Source organism: Lissotriton vulgaris, unplaced genomic scaffold (assembly GCF_964263255.1).
Source record: "Lissotriton vulgaris unplaced genomic scaffold, aLisVul1.2 SCAFFOLD_590, whole genome shotgun sequence".
NCBI lineage: Eukaryota > Metazoa > Chordata > Amphibia > Caudata > Salamandridae > Lissotriton > Lissotriton vulgaris.
Genome location: NW_028245615.1, coordinates 181412 through 200055, shown reverse-complemented (window position 1 = coordinate 200055; position 18644 = coordinate 181412). Strand labels below are relative to the sequence as shown.

General features: G+C 44.4%; 1 protein-coding gene across 1 annotated transcript in view; it reads right to left on the bottom strand.

Moving 5' to 3' along the window:
• Positions 1-18141, bottom strand: part of STPG4 (sperm-tail PG-rich repeat containing 4) — a 342310-nt gene extending 324169 nt beyond the window's left edge. Inside the window, exon 1 of the mRNA XM_086949125.1 lies at positions 17873-18141. Within this exon, the coding sequence (XP_086805251.1) occupies positions 17873-17971 (99 nt within the window). The 5' untranslated portion in view covers positions 17972-18141. The remainder of the gene's footprint in view (positions 1-17872) is intronic.
• Positions 18142-18644: the final 503 nt, after the last annotated feature.

The following is an 18644-nucleotide window of genomic DNA, read 5'->3' as shown; positions in this document are numbered from 1 at the left end:
ACAAGTTAAATTTACAATTGTACTGGAGGAGAGCAGCCAAGAAAAAATTGATGATTTTATGGATCAAAGTAGAGACCAGGAACTACTACAATGTGTTGAAGCAGTGGATAACCTGCTTCAAAATGAGGATATGTTACACCCTATATTCAATTTTGAAATTTCTGACACTGAAATGTTAGAAAGTTTAATGAATTATGAAACAGAATCAAAATAAAAAAAAATACTTTAAAAAGAAAGAAAACAAAAAAAAAAAACAAAAACAACAAACAATTAACATACAGTATTAGAAAAGTCTATCATTCTATTATCTTTATAGTACGCTGCCCAGAACGCTTTCCGGTTCGCGTACTAGGCGCTCACCACGCAAAAAAAAAAACTTTTTTTTTTTTGCCCTGCTGGGACCTTTTACAACCTCCACATAAAACCTAGGGGGTCAACGAGGATCTACTATGCCCCCTTATGGTAATTTCCCCCTTTGTTTTGGCCTCCTCTTGTCTCTCGATCCTACCGAGAGACAAGATGGCGGCCGCACCGGACTGTTTAGAATGTTGACAGACACCGAAGAGCCAATCAGCTTCGCATCGCAAAGTTCCGTTACGCGAAAAGTACGCGAACCGGAACGCTACCCGGAGCGCTGTTACAGATATATATCTTATTTTAAACGTTAATTTCTCAAAATCCACTGGAGCACATATATTGAGACCTAGCAAAGGCACATCGGGCTAACAGTCCCTACAATTTTGCCAAGTTTCGTGCAAATCCATTCAGCCGTTCGGGCTAAAAGTGAGGCCAACCGCCCTATGGAAATTAACATGGGAAAAACGCGTTTTGGGACCCCCCTTTTTTCTCGGCCCCCCCTTGCCAAACCCCCCCCAAATTTTCAGGGGCTGCTCAGAAACAAAATGTGCCATTTTCCTGAAAATTTCAGCCAATTCCATCCACAAACGCCAAAGTTATTAGACATAGAATTTTCAAAAATCCCATAGGGAAAAAATCCTAACTATATATACCTACTGGCGACCGCCAGTAGGTAATATATATATATATATATATATATATATATATATATATATATATATATATATATATATATATATATATATATAAAATATGGTTTTTTCAGTGAATATATATATATATATATATGTGTGTTTTTTTCAGTGAATATATATATATATATATGAAAGAGCAATGCGCCAAGCGCTTCAGGAGGGCTACCCACAGCGCATCCGACCATCCAGTATTTCTTTGCCCCATCAGCTGCACAGCTCTCCTCCAGAGAGTTAACAAGGAAGTCCGACGCGTTTCGGGGCAGACACGCCCCTTCCTCATGGACTGCTGCAATAAGCACACTCCACCCACCATGTTGATTTAAATGCGGTTTATTTAAATCCGGCCGCCCTAAGTGGGCGTTGCTCTTCACATTATGCTACACAGCATGCTGGTAGCTGTAGTCTATATGGCGAGTGTTGTAGTATTACCTTGAGTAGGCTGTGCATTATTGTCCTCATAAGTCATCTTGATTCACTACCCTGTGGTTTTTGGGTCGGAGGTGGGTTGTGAAGCTGACGATCATTAAAATCGATGTGCTGTGCTGAATGAGCAAGGAAGCGTTTCCTCGCTCCAGTCCCCGACTTCAGAGGCTTGAGCATCCGACGAGGTGGAGCCCCTCCCACGGTCATGGCAGACCGGAGAAAAATGAAAGAGCAATGCGCCAAGCGCTTCAGGAGGGCTACCCACAGCGCATCCGACCATCCAGTCTTTCTTTGCCCCATCAGCTGCACAGCTCTCCTCCAGAGAGTTAACAAGGAAGTCCGACGCGTTTCGGGGCAGACACGCCCCTTCCTCATGGACTGCTGCAATAAGCACACTCCACCCACCATGTTGATTTAAATGCGGTTTGTTTAAATCCGGCCGCCGTAAGTGGGCGTTGCTCTTCACATTATGCTACACAGCATGCTGGTTGCTGTAGTCTATATGGCGAGTGTTGTAGTATTACCTTGAGTAGGCTGTGCATTATTGTCCTCATAAGTCATCTTGATTCACTACCCTGTGGTTTTTGGGTCGGAGGTGGGTTGTGAAGCTGACGATCATTAAAATCGATGTGCTGTGCTGAATGAGCAAGGAAGCGTTTCCTCGCTCCAGTCCCCGACTTCAGAGGCTTGAGCATCCGACGAGGTGGAGCCCCTCCCACGGTCATGGCAGACCGGAGAAAAATGAAAGAGCAATGCACCAAGCGCTTCAGGAGGGCTACCCACAGCGCATCCGACCATCCAGTCTTTCTTTGCCCCATCAGCTGCACAGCTCTCCTCCAGAGAGTTAACAAGGAAGTCCGACGCGTTTCGGGGCAGACACGCCCCTTCCTCATGGACTGCTGCAATAAGCACACTCCACCCACCATGTTGATTTAAATGCGGTTTATTTAAATCCGGCCGCCCTAAGTGGGCGTTGCTCTTCACATTATGCTACACAGCATGCTGGTAGCTGTAGTCTATATGGCGAGTGTTGTAGTATTACCTTGAGTAGGCTGTGCATTATTGTCCTCATAAGTCATCTTGATTCACTACCCTGTGGTTTTTGGGTCGGAGGTGGGTTGTGAAGCTGACGATCATTAAAATCGATGTGCTGTGCTGAATGAGCAAGGAAGCGTTTCCTCGCTCCAGTCCCCGACTTCAGAGGCTTGAGCATCCGACGAGGTGGAGCCCCTCCCACGGTCATGGCAGACCGGAGAAAAATGAAAGAGCAATGCGCCAAGCGCTTCAGGAGGGCTACCCACAGCGCATCCGACCATCCAGTCTTTCTTTGCCCCATCAGCTGCACAGCTCTCCTCCAGAGAGTTAACAAGGAAGTCCGACGCGTTTCGGGGCAGACACGCCCCTTCCTCATGGACTGCTGCAATAAGCACACTCCACCCACCATGTTGATTTAAATGCGGTTTATTTAAATCCGGCCGCCCTAAGTGGGCGTTGCTCTTCACATTATGCTACACAGCATGCTGGTAGCTGTAGTCTATATGGCGAGTGTTGTTGTATTACCTTGAGTAGGCTGTGCATTATTGTCCTCATAAGTCATCTTGATTCACTACCCTGTGGTTTTTGGGTCGGAGGTGGGTTGTGAAGCTGACGATCATTAAAATTGATGTGCTGTGCTGAATGAGCAAGGAAGCGTTTCCTCGCTCCAGTCCCCGACTTCAGAGGCTTGAGCATCCGACGAGGTGGTGCCCCTCCCACGGTCATGGCAGACCGGAGAAAAATGAAAGAGCAATGCGCCAAGTGCTTCAGGAGGGCTACCCACAGCGCATCCGACCATCCAGTCTTTCTTTGCCCCATCAGCTCCAGCTCCAGCTGATGGGGCAAAGAAAGACTGGATGGTCGGATGCGCTGTGGGTAGCCCTCCTGAAGCACTTGGCGCATTGCTCTTTCATTTTTCTCCGGTCTGCCATGACCGTGGGAGGGGCACCACCTCGTCGGATGCTCAAGCCTCTGAAGTCGGGGACTGGAGCGAGGAAACGCTTCCTTGCTCATTCAGCACAGCACATCGATTTTAATGATCGTCAGCTTCACAACCCACCTCCGACCCAAAAACCACAGGGTAGTGAATCAAGATGACTTATGAGGACAATAATGCACAGCCTACTCAAGGTAATACAACAACACTCGCCATATAGACTACAGCTACCAGCATGCTGTGTAGCATAATGTGAAGAGCAACGCCCACTTAGGGCGGCCGGATTTAAATAAACCGCATTTAAATCAACATGGTGGGTGGAGTGTGCTTATTGCAGCAGTCCATGAGGAAGGGGCGTGTCTGCCCCGAAACGCGTCGGACTTCCTTGTTAACTCTCTGGAGGAGAGCTGTGCAGCTGATGGGGCAAAGAAAGACTGGATGGTCGGATGCGCTGTGGGTAGCCCTCCTGAAGCGCTTGGCGCATTGCTCTTTCATTTTTCTCCGGTCTGCCATGACCGTGGGAGGGGCTCCACCTCGTCGGATGCTCAAGCCTCTGAAGTCGGGGACTGGAGCGAGGAAACGCTTCCTTGCTCATTCAGCACAGCACATCGATTTTAATGATCGTCAGCTTCACAACCCACCTCCGACCCAAAAACCACAGGGTAGTGAATCAAGATGACTTATGAGGACAATAATGCACAGCCTACTCAAGGTAATACTACAACACTCGCCATATAGACTACAGCTACCAGCATGCTGTGTAGCATAATGTGAAGAGCAACGCCCACTTAGGGCGGCCGGATTTAAATAAACCGCATTTAAATCAACATGGTGGGTGGAGTGTGCTTATTGCAGCAGTCCATGAGGAATGGGCGTGTCTGCCCCGAAACGCGTCGGACTTCCTTGTTAACTCTCTGGAGGAGAGCTGTGCAGCTGATGGGGCAAAGAAAGACTGGATGGTCGGATGCGCTGTGGGTAGCCCTCCTGAAGCGCTTGGCGCATTGCTCTTTCATATATATATATATATAAATATATATATATATATATATATATATATATATATATATATATATATATATATATATATATATATATATATATATATATATATATATTCACTGAAAAAACCATAGGTTTCACACTAGTTATAGTTAGATGGAAATTTTACAGACATAAAACCATTGAAATTCCCACGTTATAGTTAGCTGGACTCACTATAACTTGCGCGCCTGCAATGCACTGCTGATGACGTCACATATTACATCACTCATGACATGTTTAGTGACATCACTCATGAAATCACTCATGACACGATCCAGTGAATGTGTGTCTTTCTGAAAAATAAATATGTTTTATATATGTATATGTAAAGGTCGATGGAAGAATAAATGTTTAAATAAATGTCTAAATGGATGGTTTTTTTTTTAATTGATTGGTTAACTGGCTTATTAAGTGTATCTTAGAGAATACATATATTAGCGAGTAATGTTTAAATATTTAATTATTTGTATCAGTGCTTCACTTTGTGTATAAGTGGCTGCATGGGTTGATGAGTAGCTACACGTGTGTGTATATGGGTTATTAGATGTTTTTTAGTATCAGTATGAGTGTCTGTATGGTTTGGTGGGGGTATTACTTAGCACATAGCTGCATCAATGACTGACTCACTATTTGTATGTGTTTTGAAGACAGCATATGTGCAGGACTGTATGGGTGGATGAGTGTGTATATGTGTGTGTTAGTGAGTGAATGACTGTCTCACTAGTGTCTTTATCAGTAACGACATATGTTTTAATCTAGTATATGTGAGTATTGATGTATATAAGTGAGTATATGTGAAAGTGAGAGATTGTACGAGTTCCTGTTTAAATATGTATGTGTTTCTATAAGTGATTGTTTAAGAGAATAAGTATGTGTAAGTTTCCTTAGAAGTAAGGTGGTAGTGTGTGTATAGTTGTATATGCAAATAAATGGATGTTCAATAGTTTATTTGCATGTGTGAGTATGTGTGTGAGTAACTTTTGGATGACTGTCGGTGTGTAACAGGATGTATAGGTGTATCACTACATATGATGAGTGAGTATATGCATGAGTGACTATATAGAACTATTGGTGAATGAGTGGATGTGTATGTAGATGGTGGAATTACTGAATTGGTTGCTGTAACTGGTATGGGTATCGCCATTTTTTTGAAAATGTTAGTTTCTATTTTTGAATATGTGTTTCAAGGGTTACATTACACTGAAAGGAGGTCTGTCACTCTGTCACAAGGATGGTGTCATCAGTGATGTCATGAGTGATGTCACTGACCATGTCATGAGTGATGTAATATGTGACGTCATCAGCAGTGCATTGCAGGCGCGCAAGTTATAGTGAGTCCAACTAACTATAACGTGGGAATTTCAATGGTTTTATGTCAATAAAATTTCCAGCTAACTATAACTGGTGTGAAACCTATGGTTTTTTCAGTGAAATTAATAGGTTTTTTAAATGCTAATTCCTAACTATAACTGGTGTTAAACCTAGGTTTTTTTCAGTGGATTTCAAAGGTTTTTTAATAGCAAATTTCTATAGCTATGAATTGTAATGTTTTTTATAATGAATGCTATATTGCATATTTATGTAATACTATTTTTTTATGTATATTGTTCATGGCTTTTTTTTGGTGTTTTTTTTTGCCCTGGAGCGCTCCCGGTGGACGTACCGGTGAGCGCACCGGTAAGTGCAGTCTTCCGGCGCGCACCGGTGCGCGTACCGGTGAGCATCCTGTTAGCGCTAATGCCGCGAACGAAAACATCATCGTGACGTATCGCGTAGCCGCGTCCGCGTGATACGCACGGCGTAAGCGCACCCAGAAGCACTCGAGCGCATACAATCGCGCTACGTAAGCGCCCCCGGGAGCGCCCCGGGGCGCGTAGCGTAAGCGCGTCGGGTCATGTGACCTGAAAATAACACTTTTCATTGGTTCAGGACAGTTTTGGTTTCAAAAGGATGAAAGCCCTGGTCATGTGACCTGAAAATAACACTTTTCATTGGTTCAGGACAGTTTTGTTTTCCTAATGATGAAAGCCCCCACCTTTTTTCCTCATTCTCACTTTGTACCAAAACTATTAGTACCTATTTGTACTGAGAAATGGCTACAGTAGCAGCAGCAGCAGGAGCATCTCAGCCACCACCACCACCAAGAGGACCACCACGACACCACAGTGGTGGAGATGAAGAAGAGGAGGAGGAGGAGGAGAGGCGGCGCTACCTGCCAGAAGATACTACCCCCAAAAAGCAAAGGAGCACATTGTGTGGGAATTTTTTTAAATCCCAAGGGGCCAAAAGAAAGCAAATGCGCCAAAGGTTACTTGTTTGATCTGTAGCACTGTACTTTCCAGGGGGAGCCCTGCCAAAAAATATTCTTTTGGCAACAACACCATGATTCGCCACATGCAACGCGGCACCCTAACAACTATAGTGCGGCAGAGGTCAGAGAACTGACCAGAAACCCTCCCCAATCTATTCCCAGCACCTCCCAAAGTACCCAACCCACTCCATCGGGACCAGAGACAAGGGAGATGGTCCCAAACATTCAAACCCAGTTTGGAAATTTCAAAATTTTTGCATATTTTGTGGGCGTACAATTTGCTATGGTGAGCAAAGTGTTAAACTCATCAACCATGCTGGTGACAACCACAAGTGCCCAAAGAAACCTTAATTATTTCCTGATTTTTTTTGCTCCAGTTGAGCCGTTTACAATTCCCTGTTTTTTGTTTGTCCCCATAAAAATTCCCCCAAAAATATAAAATTGTTCATAAAAACAAGTACAAAATGTTCAAAAAAACTATAAAAAAATATAAAACAACAAAAAGAAGAAAAAAAACAGTTCTTTTTAGAACTACCTCCAATTTATAAAAAAATGCTACTTTTTTGAAAAAATCTGTCATTCTTTTTTCCCCATGGTATGCTCCCCGGTACGCGCCCGGTGCGCGTACCGGGCACTCCCCCCGTGAAAATCGAAAAACATTTTTAAAAAATGTTTGCCCCGCGGGGCCCTTTTATGGCCCCCCACATCAAACCTAGGGCATCAGGGGGGAGGTCTATCCTGCCCCCTTTTGGTCATTTCCCCCTTTGTTTTTGCCACCTCTTGTGTTTCGTTCCTACCGAGACACAAGATGGCGGCCGCTCCGGACTATTTGGAATGTTGACAGACACCCGAGAGCCAATCAGCTTTCTGCTCGCGAACTCGCGTAACGCACTGGGGCGTGCCCCGGTGCGTGTACCGGGGCGTGCTTATAGATATATATATTTTTTTTACCTAAATTACTCAAAATCCACTGGAGCACATATCTTGAGACATAGCAAAGGCACATCGGGCTACCAGTCCCTACAATTTTGCCAAGTTTGGTGGAAATCTATTCAGCCGTTCGGGCTAAAAGTGAGTCCAACCGCCCTATGGAAATTAACATGGGGAAAACATGTTTTGGGACCCCCCTTTTATCTCGGCCCCCGCTTGACGAATCCCCCCCAAACTTTCAGGGAAGGAGCAGAGCGCAGCGAGGCAAATTTGAGGAATGTTTCATGCAGATTCCTCAACCGGCGCCAAAGTTATTCCCAATAGAATGTTGCAGATTCCCTATGGAAAACAATCCTAACTATAACTACCTACTGGCGACCGCCAGTAGGTAATATATATATATATATATATATATATATATATATATATATATATATATATATATATATATATATATATATATGCAGACAGAGCACAGCAACTGGAATCCGGAGCCCCAGACACAGAAGACGACACGAGTCCCAAAATCAAGGCAAGTTCTTATTTATTAAGGCAAAGGCAGCAAACGAGACTGACGTGTTTCGGGCGGTTGCCCTTGTTCACAGTATATATATAGCCAGTAGGTATATATAGTTAGGATTAGCTACCATAGGAAATCCGCAACATTCTATTGGGAATAACTTTGGCGCCGGTTAAGGAATTTGCGTGTAATTTTCCAAACTTTTGGCCAGCTACGCTCCGCTCCTTCCCTGAAAGTTTTGTGGGGATTCGTGAAGTGGGGGCTGAGAAAAAAGGGGGGTCCCAAAACGTATTTTCCCAATGTTAATTTCCATAGGACGGTCTGACAAGTCTACAGCCCGAACCGCTGAACGGAATAACGCCAAACTTTGCAAACTTGAAGGGACTGGTACGCAGATGTGCCTTTGCTATGTTTGGTGAAAATTGCTCCAGTAGTTTTTATGAAAATTAGGTTCAAAAACACATATATATCTATATGAGCTTACGGGTCCGCGCACCGTACGCGTACCGTACGCGTACCATACGCGTACTTGCCCGTACCCTTACGTGCGCTAGCGCGATCCTGATTGGCTGGTAGTCGACTGTCAACATTCCAAACTGTCCAAACCAGGAAGAGTTGGCCACCATCTTGTTTCTCAGGAGAACTGAGGCACAAGAGAGCCCAAAATAAGAGTGGAAAACACAAAAAGGGGGCAGGGTAGAGACCCCCGAACCCCCTAGCCCTTCTCAGGGGTCCCAGAAGGACCCCCAAGGGCAAAAAAATAAAAATTAAAAAAAATCAAAAAATTGCGGGATACGCGCCCGGTACGCGTACATGCACGCGTACGTACGCGTACATGCACGCGTACGTACGCGTACCGTGCGCGTACCGTGTGCGTACCCCGCGATTTTATTTTTTTTTAAATTATAATTTTGCCCTTGGGGGTCCTTCTGGGACAACCTGAGTAGGGCTAGGGGGTCAGGGGGGTCTCTACCCTGCCCCCTTTTTGCGTTTTCCACTCTTGTTTTGTGCTCTCTTGTGCCTCAGTTCTACTGAAAAACAAGATGGCTGCTCAGGTGGTACCAGAAGGATATTAACATATTAAAACGTTATTCGCTTATAGAATTTGCATTTACAAAACCTTTGAAGTTTTTTAAAAAAAATATAGGTTTCACGCCAGATATAGTTAGGAATTATCATTTAAAAAACCTTGCAAATTCACTTTAAAAAACATAGGTTTCAGGCCTTATATAGTTAGGAATTAGCATTTAAAAAAACCTTGCAAATTCACTTAAAAAACCATGGGTTTCAGGCCTTACATAGTTAGGAATTAGCATTTAAAAAACCTTGCAAATTCACTTAAAAAACCATAGGTTTCAGGTCTTATATAGTTAGGAATTTGCATTTAAAAAAAACCTTTGAAATTCACTGAAATAACCATAGGTTTCAGGCCTTATATAGTTAGGAATTAGCTTTAAAAAACCTTTGAAATTCACTCAAAAAACGTTTTAGGGGTGTTATAGTTTGCTGGACATTTCACTGATACAAAACCATTGAAATTGCTCCTATATAGTTAGTTGTACTAACTATATTTCGCGCACCCACAGTGCACTGCTGATGATGTCACATATTAGATCAATAATGACATGGTCAGTGACATCACTGATGACATCTCAAATGACATCACTGATGACATCACTGATGACATCATCCACGTGACAATCACATACACCTTTTCATACACAAGTAAAATCTTTCATCACTCTTTGTAAAATAGAGAGTATCATATTTGAATCCATTGTCACAGCAATACAAGTATCTAAAAACGCACTCAGTGATTCATAGATGTATGCACACATCTAATCACTTACCTGTAGATTCACTCATACATGCTGTCAATGAACAATAGAACACTATAAAAAATGCTTATACACCTATATCAACATTACACAGCAGCACACATCTTATTCACATATGAAGTCATCCTACTCACTTAGGCAAACAATGGATCATACTTACAAGCTTACTTAACTACACACTTATACAAACACCACTTCATCTATTCATTTAGATAGTAAGTCATACTTAGTGAATTATAAAATCATTATTACAAGTATATAGTTATCCATACAGTCACTCACACAATCGTTGAGTCTTATGGATACTTATTTATATACAACAACTGACACATACACTGCCTTTTATTTTTCTAGTTTGTTGGACATGTACCATTGAGAAATATATTTGCTCATCACCACACCCTTAAAGAGATTCACTCACCCAAACTGTTAGAATGTGTAATTTTAACTTCATATATCTACTGAATCAACTATTCACACATCTTTGGACAGTCACACGCCCCCAACGAACCACACACACTTTCACTCTCCCATACAAATACTCAGTTATCTAATCAATAACTAATATAGACTTTCACATAGCTAGTAACCAACTGGAGAACCAGTTTACACAACAACTGACAAAGTGATACAGATATTCCCACAGTTTAGTCCCTGTCCACTATATTTAGTGAGACACTATAAATTGGTCAAGTAAACAGTCAATCACACTGCTACTAAATCCTCCATCCAAATATTTATTTATATATATCCACTCATTCTTCAATGCAAATTGCTATATATATATAATGCATATTTAAATAAAGAAGCAAACCAAATTCACTGGATGATGTCATCAGTGATGTCATCAGTGATGTCATTTGAGATGTCATCAGTGATGTCAACGACCATGTCATGATTGATCTAATATGTGACATCATCAGCAGTGCATTGCGGGTGCGCGAAATATAGTTAGTACAACTAACTATAAAGGAGCAATTTCAATGGTTTTGTATCAGTGAAATGTCCAGCAAACTATAACACCCCTAAAACTTCTTTTGAGTGAATTTCAAAGGTTTTTTTAAAGCTAATTCCTAACTACATAAGGCCTGAAACCTATGGTTTTTTCAGTGAATATATATATATATATATTCTACTCTTTGCTATTTGTATATACTGCTTCTATTTCAATCAATTGTTCATTTAATTGTTCATTTAATTGTTCACTTGACATTTGGGAATCTGCATTTACTGATATATTTGGTCTACCATTCTAAAATGTTGCATTAATATTTTAATATTCACACTTTTCCCCTCTAGACCTACGATTAAGGGAAGCTACTAATAAAGCACGTTGTGCATGCTTCTTATGATAGATCCCAGTTTGTGTCATGCCCTACGAGGCAGCAGTGCAATCCATATTAGATGACGTAGGGCACAGCTCATTACCCTCACGCCTTAGATACAGTGTTACTCGATTGACACATTTCTCTACATCGAGGAACACGGATACCCTAAATAAATCTCTCAGGCCGATCTATATCCAAATACCGGCCACACAAACACTAGCGCTTTTTAATCATGGGGGTATAACATGTGTAACTACTTCACTGTACTTACACATGCTATATCACCTGGGATGCACTGCAGAATGACTCTCCCACCTTAGAAACAATGTTCCTCAAGTGACACGTTTCCCTGCATGGAGAAAATCGGATACCCAGAATTCACCTCTCAGGCTGATCAATGTGACCGGCGCACAGACACAAGAGCTTTTTAATCATGAGGGTAGAGACAACACAGTCTCTCAGACACAACTTCAACCAAGTCCCAAATAAAATTTGTTTTTTTTAAAAGGGTGAGGGTAGGAATACCCTGACCCCCTAGCTCTGAATCTGGGGGCCCCACCTAGACAAAAGATTTTTTTTTTTAAATAATTGCTGCATAAATCACAATGGAGTCACGAATCTGTTGTTTACACTATAGCCTCTGGGTGAGCAAGGTTGTGGGGACATGTGGCCAATAACAAAGAAAAGAGGTTTTATATAATATACTAACAACCCGTCCCGACCTTGTCTGGGAGCAATCAGGCTTCCCCGACCCCCGCCCGCCCGCCCCGACATTGTCCAGAAGCCCGGGCCCCCGCCCGTCCCCCGCCTGCCCCGACCCCTGCCTTTGCCGACATTATCCGTGGGTCCCCTTACCTCAGCCGCTGCTCCTCCCCCGCGCTCCTCAGTTTACCGCTCCGCCGCTCCTTGCTCCTCACCGCCGCTGGTCACCGCTCCTCCCACCTGTCTGCTGGTCGTCACCTCACCGCTCCTTCCGCACCTCACCGCCGCTGGTCACCGCTCCTCCAGCCTGTCCGCTGCTCCTCACGTCACCGCTCCTCCCCCACGCCATGTCCGCCGCTCCTCGTCGCGCTCCTTGACGCCGCTCCTCCCCGCGCTCCTGACGTGAGCACGCACGTCGCGGCCAGCGCTACTTCGGAGGGACTACTTTTTTTTTTAATGTACATTTTTTAAATAACGTTTTTTTTTCAAATTTATATAGCCTATAACCATCTGCACACCCTGACGATTACAACGGTGTATCGGGTGTGTGGATTGGCGCTGTGGTTCCCGAGTTTACCCGCCTCAAAGCCTCAAAGTTCTTCCTTTATTATAGTAGTATAGATTGGATGGTGGTTGTTAGGACCTCCCTCCAATGGCTCATTTGAGCCCCGGGGACAACCACCTCCTTAGGGCTTTATTTCTAAAATGGAGGGGGGCAAATGGACTCCCCTCTTAGGGCTGTTTGAAGCCCTGGGTACCACACCTCCCTAGGGCGCAAATAAAAAACTTTTAAAGGGTGGGCCACATAAAACCCTTAGGCCCCGGGCCAAAGACATATTTAAAACTGGGAAGCAGGGCTCACGACCCCCCTCCAAGGCCATATACGGCCACTAAAACAAACACTTCCCTGGGCCAGGGCCATGCATTGTAATGAAGGGGGCGGCAGGCTCTCCTTTTGGAGCCAATAATGACCCGGGGCGCGCCACCAGGGCCAGCTCCTGTGCCCACTCAAAGGACATAGCCATTTTCTTTTGCTTGGCGGGAGCTGACAGCTCCCACCAAGTGAGAGCAAACACTAACTCCACTCGCAGCAAGCTGGAGCTGTCAAAGTGCTCCCGCTTGCTGGGACTAGAGTTTTCATATGTTTCCCTGCCCACTGTCATGTGGGCAGGGAAACAGACAGAATTGCTCTTGCATGCCGGGAGCTGTATATTTAGCAGCTTCCTAAGTGCAGAAGCAATGCTGGCTCCCGCAGGAGGCAAGAAGCCGGTAGTGAAAACAAGGGCATTCAGGCTTCCCCCCGCAGTCCCCATCAAAACACACTGGGTGCCAAGAGTGGAGCGGGGACACTGAGGTAAACATGACCGGGCCCGGGGATGTGTCCCGAGGGTCGAAGTCTTCCCAAGGAGAGGGGCACACGACTCCCCTCTCCATTGAAATTTGGCCAGGCCCCTGGGGATGGGGTCCCTAGGCAAAAAATCACCCCAGAGAGGTGGTGGTCCCCATGCCCCAGGTGGTCCACTTGGCCCCCCTGCTTACTTTTCAATTTTGCTCCAAGAAGGTGGTAGTCCCCAGGGCATTGTAAAACCCGTAAGGGGATCCGCATGGCCCATCTCTATTGATAAAATAAAGCCCCGGGGAGGGGGTGGTCACAGTGCTAAAAAATCCCTAGAAAGAGGGCCCCTTGCGCCCCCTTCTTTCTTTTTTTATTTCCATATGACCCCGGGAGCTTGCCCATCCGGGGGCTATAGTGAAAACAAGCACGGGAGACCACATTTGTTTTTTTTTTTCAATCTTGACACAAATTTGCAGATCCGCCTGCGATTTTGTGGCAAAATTTAAAAAATGTGTTTAACCCCATCACCGGACTTAGGGGGTCAGGGTATTCCTACCCTGTACCCTTATGTCTCTTTTTAATATTTTTTTAGGAGCTCTAGGAGGGGGGCAGCATGCCCCCCTCCTTTTTTTAGCACACACCCAATGAAAGACCCACTTATACACTCACTGATACACTCACAGACACACTAATGCACCCACTCACAGATCCATTCAGGCACTAATGCACCAACTCACAGACCCACTGAAAGACTCACACACCCACTCACAGGCCCACTCATGAACCCACTTACAGACTGACTCAGAGACTCACACAACCACTCATAGACCCATTCAGAGACTCACACACCTACTCACAGATCTACTCAGACACTCATGATTCATGCATGGTCTCCCAGACCCACTCAGACACTCTTGCATACACTCACAAACCCACTCGGATACTCATGTTCCCATTCACAGATCCACTCATAGACTCATGCACCCACTGACAGACCCACTCAGATACTCATGCTTCCATTCATAGATCCATTCAGAGACTTATGTACCCACTCACAGACCCACTCAGAGATTCATGCACCCTGTGACTGACAAACTCAGACACTCACTCACCCACTCAAAGACCAACTGAAAATACTCACAGACCACTCAGACACTCACACACCCACTCACTCACTCAACTCCTGGGAATTATAAAGTTATCTATCTAAAGGCTGCATGTACAAAGAAATGGATTCAAGAAGAAAATGGCTTACACAAAATTAAGACTAGGGGCCAGATGTACGACCATTTTTAGCAGATTGTAGCATGTATCAACTCCATTTTGCAGGTCAGTAACCTATTACCAACTCGCAAAATAGAGTTTGTGAGTCGCTATTAGGAAGGGGAGTGCCAAGGGTGTCCCTTTCTAATAGCGAGACGCAAGGGCATGTGCGACTGTTTTGCGACCGTAATGTGATTGCAAAACTATCGCAATGTACTGTCTACTTTAAGTTGGTAGGTGGTAAGCCACTCACAAACGAGATGGGGTCCCTAGTGGACCCCTTCCCCTGTGTGATTGGCAGTGAAAACGATTTTAAACACCAGGCAGTGGGACCAAAGCCTACTCGTAAAAAATTAACTGAAACATTTCATTTTTGTTTTTTAACGCATCCCGTTTTCTTTTAAGGAATACGGGCTGCCTTTAAAAAAAAAGGTGACTTATTTAAAAAGCAGTAGGGAAATCAAAAAAAGGGGGAGGAAGAGGTGGTGCTGTAAGGCACCGAGGTGGGCACGTCCTCCTCTTGCAAAAGTACCAGTAATCAGAGAGGTCCACCTCTAAGAGGATCAGTGTGTATCCTGATGTCTATGGAATACACACAATGTGTTAAAATACCCCTCACACACCAAAAGGGCCCTTGGTGTCATGCTTCATCATCGGGGTCTTCCCGCCCGGCTGCCGGACGGGGCAGTGCTGCGACAAGCGACTACGCTGGAGCACCTTTTAAATGAGGGTGCTATGTGAGTGAATTGGAGTGAGTGTCAGTGGGGTCAGGAGTGATGAAAAAGTGGTGTTAAAAAATACCTGGCCTAGTGATAGAAAAAATTATTTAATAAACACTGGCTGGTATTAGTAAAAGAAGTGGTGTGGGAAAGGGTAAGCGGGTTAATGGGCTTACTTTCCTGTGCGGGTCAACATGTTTCGGGGCGCCATGCCCCTTGGTCAGGACCGGGGTCAGATCCCCCTGTCCGTACCTACCTCAATTTAATACTGACTGGAGTGGGAATAGTAAATTAATTAAGTTTAGTGTCCAGCACCTACCCTAATTTAATACTGACTGGAGTGGGAATAGTACATTAATATAGTTTAGTGTCCAGCACCTACCATAGATTAATACTGAGTGGAGTGGGAATAGTAAATTAATTAAGTTTAGTGTCCAGCACCTACCCCAATTTCATACTGAGTGGAGTGGGAATCATAAATTAACTAAGTTTAGTGTCCAGTACCTACTCTAGATTAATACTGGCTGGAGTGGGAATAGTAAATTAATTAAACTATCACGGAAGCCACGGACGGAGGAGGAAGCTGGGGGTTGATTGGACCCTTGAATACCCTTCGATCTAGAGTTGGCTCATGGGGCATTTTTCCTCAACTTGCTAAGCATACTACAATAGTATCTTAACAATAGCAAGGGAAGTGTATTAATATAAACTATATATCTATACACATTGATAAATGTATTTACCACCACACCCTTTTTTTGTACATACACCTTATTGTGGAGATACATTAGTGAGTGACAGGGAGATCTGACCCCGGTCCTGACGAAGGGGCATGGCGCCCCGAAACATGTTGACCTGCACAGGAAAGTAAGCCCATTAACCCGCTTACCCTTTCCGACACCACTTCTTTTAATAATACCAGCCAGTGTTTATTAAATAATTTTTTCTATCACTAGGCCAGGTATTTTTTAACACCACTTTTTCATCACTCCTGACCCCACTGACACTCACTCCAATTCACTCACATAGCACCCTCATTTAAAAGGTGCTCCAGCGTAGTCGCTTGTCGCAGCACTGCCCCGTCCGGCAGCCAGGCGGGAAGACCCCGATGATGAAGCATGACACCAAGGGCCCTTTTGGTGTGTGACGGGTATTTTAACACATTGTGTGTATTCCATAGACATCAGGATACACACTGATCCTCTTAGAGGTGGACCTCTCTGATTACTGGTTATTTAAAAAGCAAACACAAACATGGGAGTCTGTTGTCCCCAGCAGGCAACCATCCCTGTATTATTGCCCATTCCTAATGGGTCGCAAATTGCAACCTGCCTCATGATTATTGTTGAGGCTGGTCATTTACGACCCCATTGGGAATAGCAAAATGTGTCTGGGACACATTAGTACATGTTCTTCTGCGACTCGGAAATTGCGAGTCACAAAAGGAAATGGTCGCATATGTAGCCCAAAGTCTCTGGATTCTGAGTCTACCCTCAGACTCTCAGAGGCCAGGCGCATTTTCACCGGGTCACTCACATTTCCAAACACTTTATGTGCTGTTTACCATATTTTTGTATGAGATTGTTCTTTCAACTTTACAACACATCCATTGCTGTTAACTTTCTCAATTGATATCTCAAACGCTGTGGAAATACTACTTTCCAGGGTTTCCACAGTGATATTTTCGTGAGGAGGGTAACACCTCCCTCCTCAGCGAAAGTACCATTCGCTCACTGGTAAATTTCATCTTGAGTTAAAATCATACATTTGAAGTTTTGTATATACCCAGTGCAGTTCCAAGATCGGCAATAGAATTACTCTAGAATCCATATATTAGAGGTTAACTTGGCTACGGAAATGGGGTGGGGTCACGAGTGGCTACGTCATAAAATTCAAAGTCTGACGGACAATGTATACATTTATGTAAAAAAAGATTTTATTTAAAGAAAACTGCTTCAAAGAAATTAGGGACGAGGAAAACCTGACGATAAATCTTTTCTGGCTTAATTGGTTACACAGGGGCAGCATTTTAAAATATTTTGTTGGGTTAAGAGTCAGACACCTGCTGCGGAGATCTTTCTGGGCTCAGCAAACCAGCGGGTTATAAGAATGATACAATAACTCTAATAATAAATGCACTTTCTGGAGAAATCAGTGTTTGTGTAGTGGCTGTTCTAACTCATTAAGTAGCGTGTTCACATGTGCCATTCAGATGGGAATCCCGCCTGAATGACCGTGATGTTCAATAGGATAAAAACATCCACAGGCCTCCGCAAATCAGGTGTGCGTGTGATTGTTGTTTCGGTAGCCTGTCTGCCATTATCAGAGGGGGCGTCACCGACAAGCGGCACTGTGAGGTAAGAATCCGCTCGCTCCCGCCGAGCGTCTGTGTGACACGGCAACCTCCCCTCTTGTCGCCGCAGTTACGGCAGCTTACCTGTAGCGGACTCAGGGCGCCTGAACGGGGTCGGCTTTCCTGCCTGCTGACAGGAGATTTTCTCTCGGCGACTACCGCGTCCTGCTCCCCGAGACTCATGGGGCCGAAGTGAGAGGCGTCAGATGTGAGAAAGCGGCACCTGGCTGCTCGGGAGAGGGACCTTTCAGTGCACAGAGGACAGGAGCGGGCACGGTGCAGCAACGCCCCAGGCCTTTCCAGTGGTCGCCTTAGAGATGGAAGTCGCTAGACCAGCACGATCGCATTGCAATGAGCGTGTAATTGATGCTTATGTCTCTCGGTGACGCATTTTCTACGGTAACTGCTCGTTGGCGGCTGACAGGGGAGGGATGAGAAAGAAACATTTCTGCTGTCACCGTGCACGCAACAAAGGCGCTGAAGTTGGTATTGTCAACTTATTGACGAGTATAATCAAACATTTACTACTCACCTCACGTTACAACAAAATACTGATAATGGAAATACAATATTTTGGGCCACGTGTATCAACACCAGGAATACGATTACCTAATTGCTCTTCCTAATGTATGAAACGCCAAGAGTTTCATTTAGTGATTTCTAGGGGGTCACAAATCAACCGACCTCGCTAATTTTAATGAGGTAGGTTGCAATTTGCGATCTCCTAGGAATCGCTAAAATCACTAGGATGGTGGCCTGCTAGGGTCAGCAGACCATCATGTCCGTTATTGTTTTTCAATAATACAATATATTTTTTTAAATGCAGCCCCATTTCCTTAACGGAAAACGGGTTGCG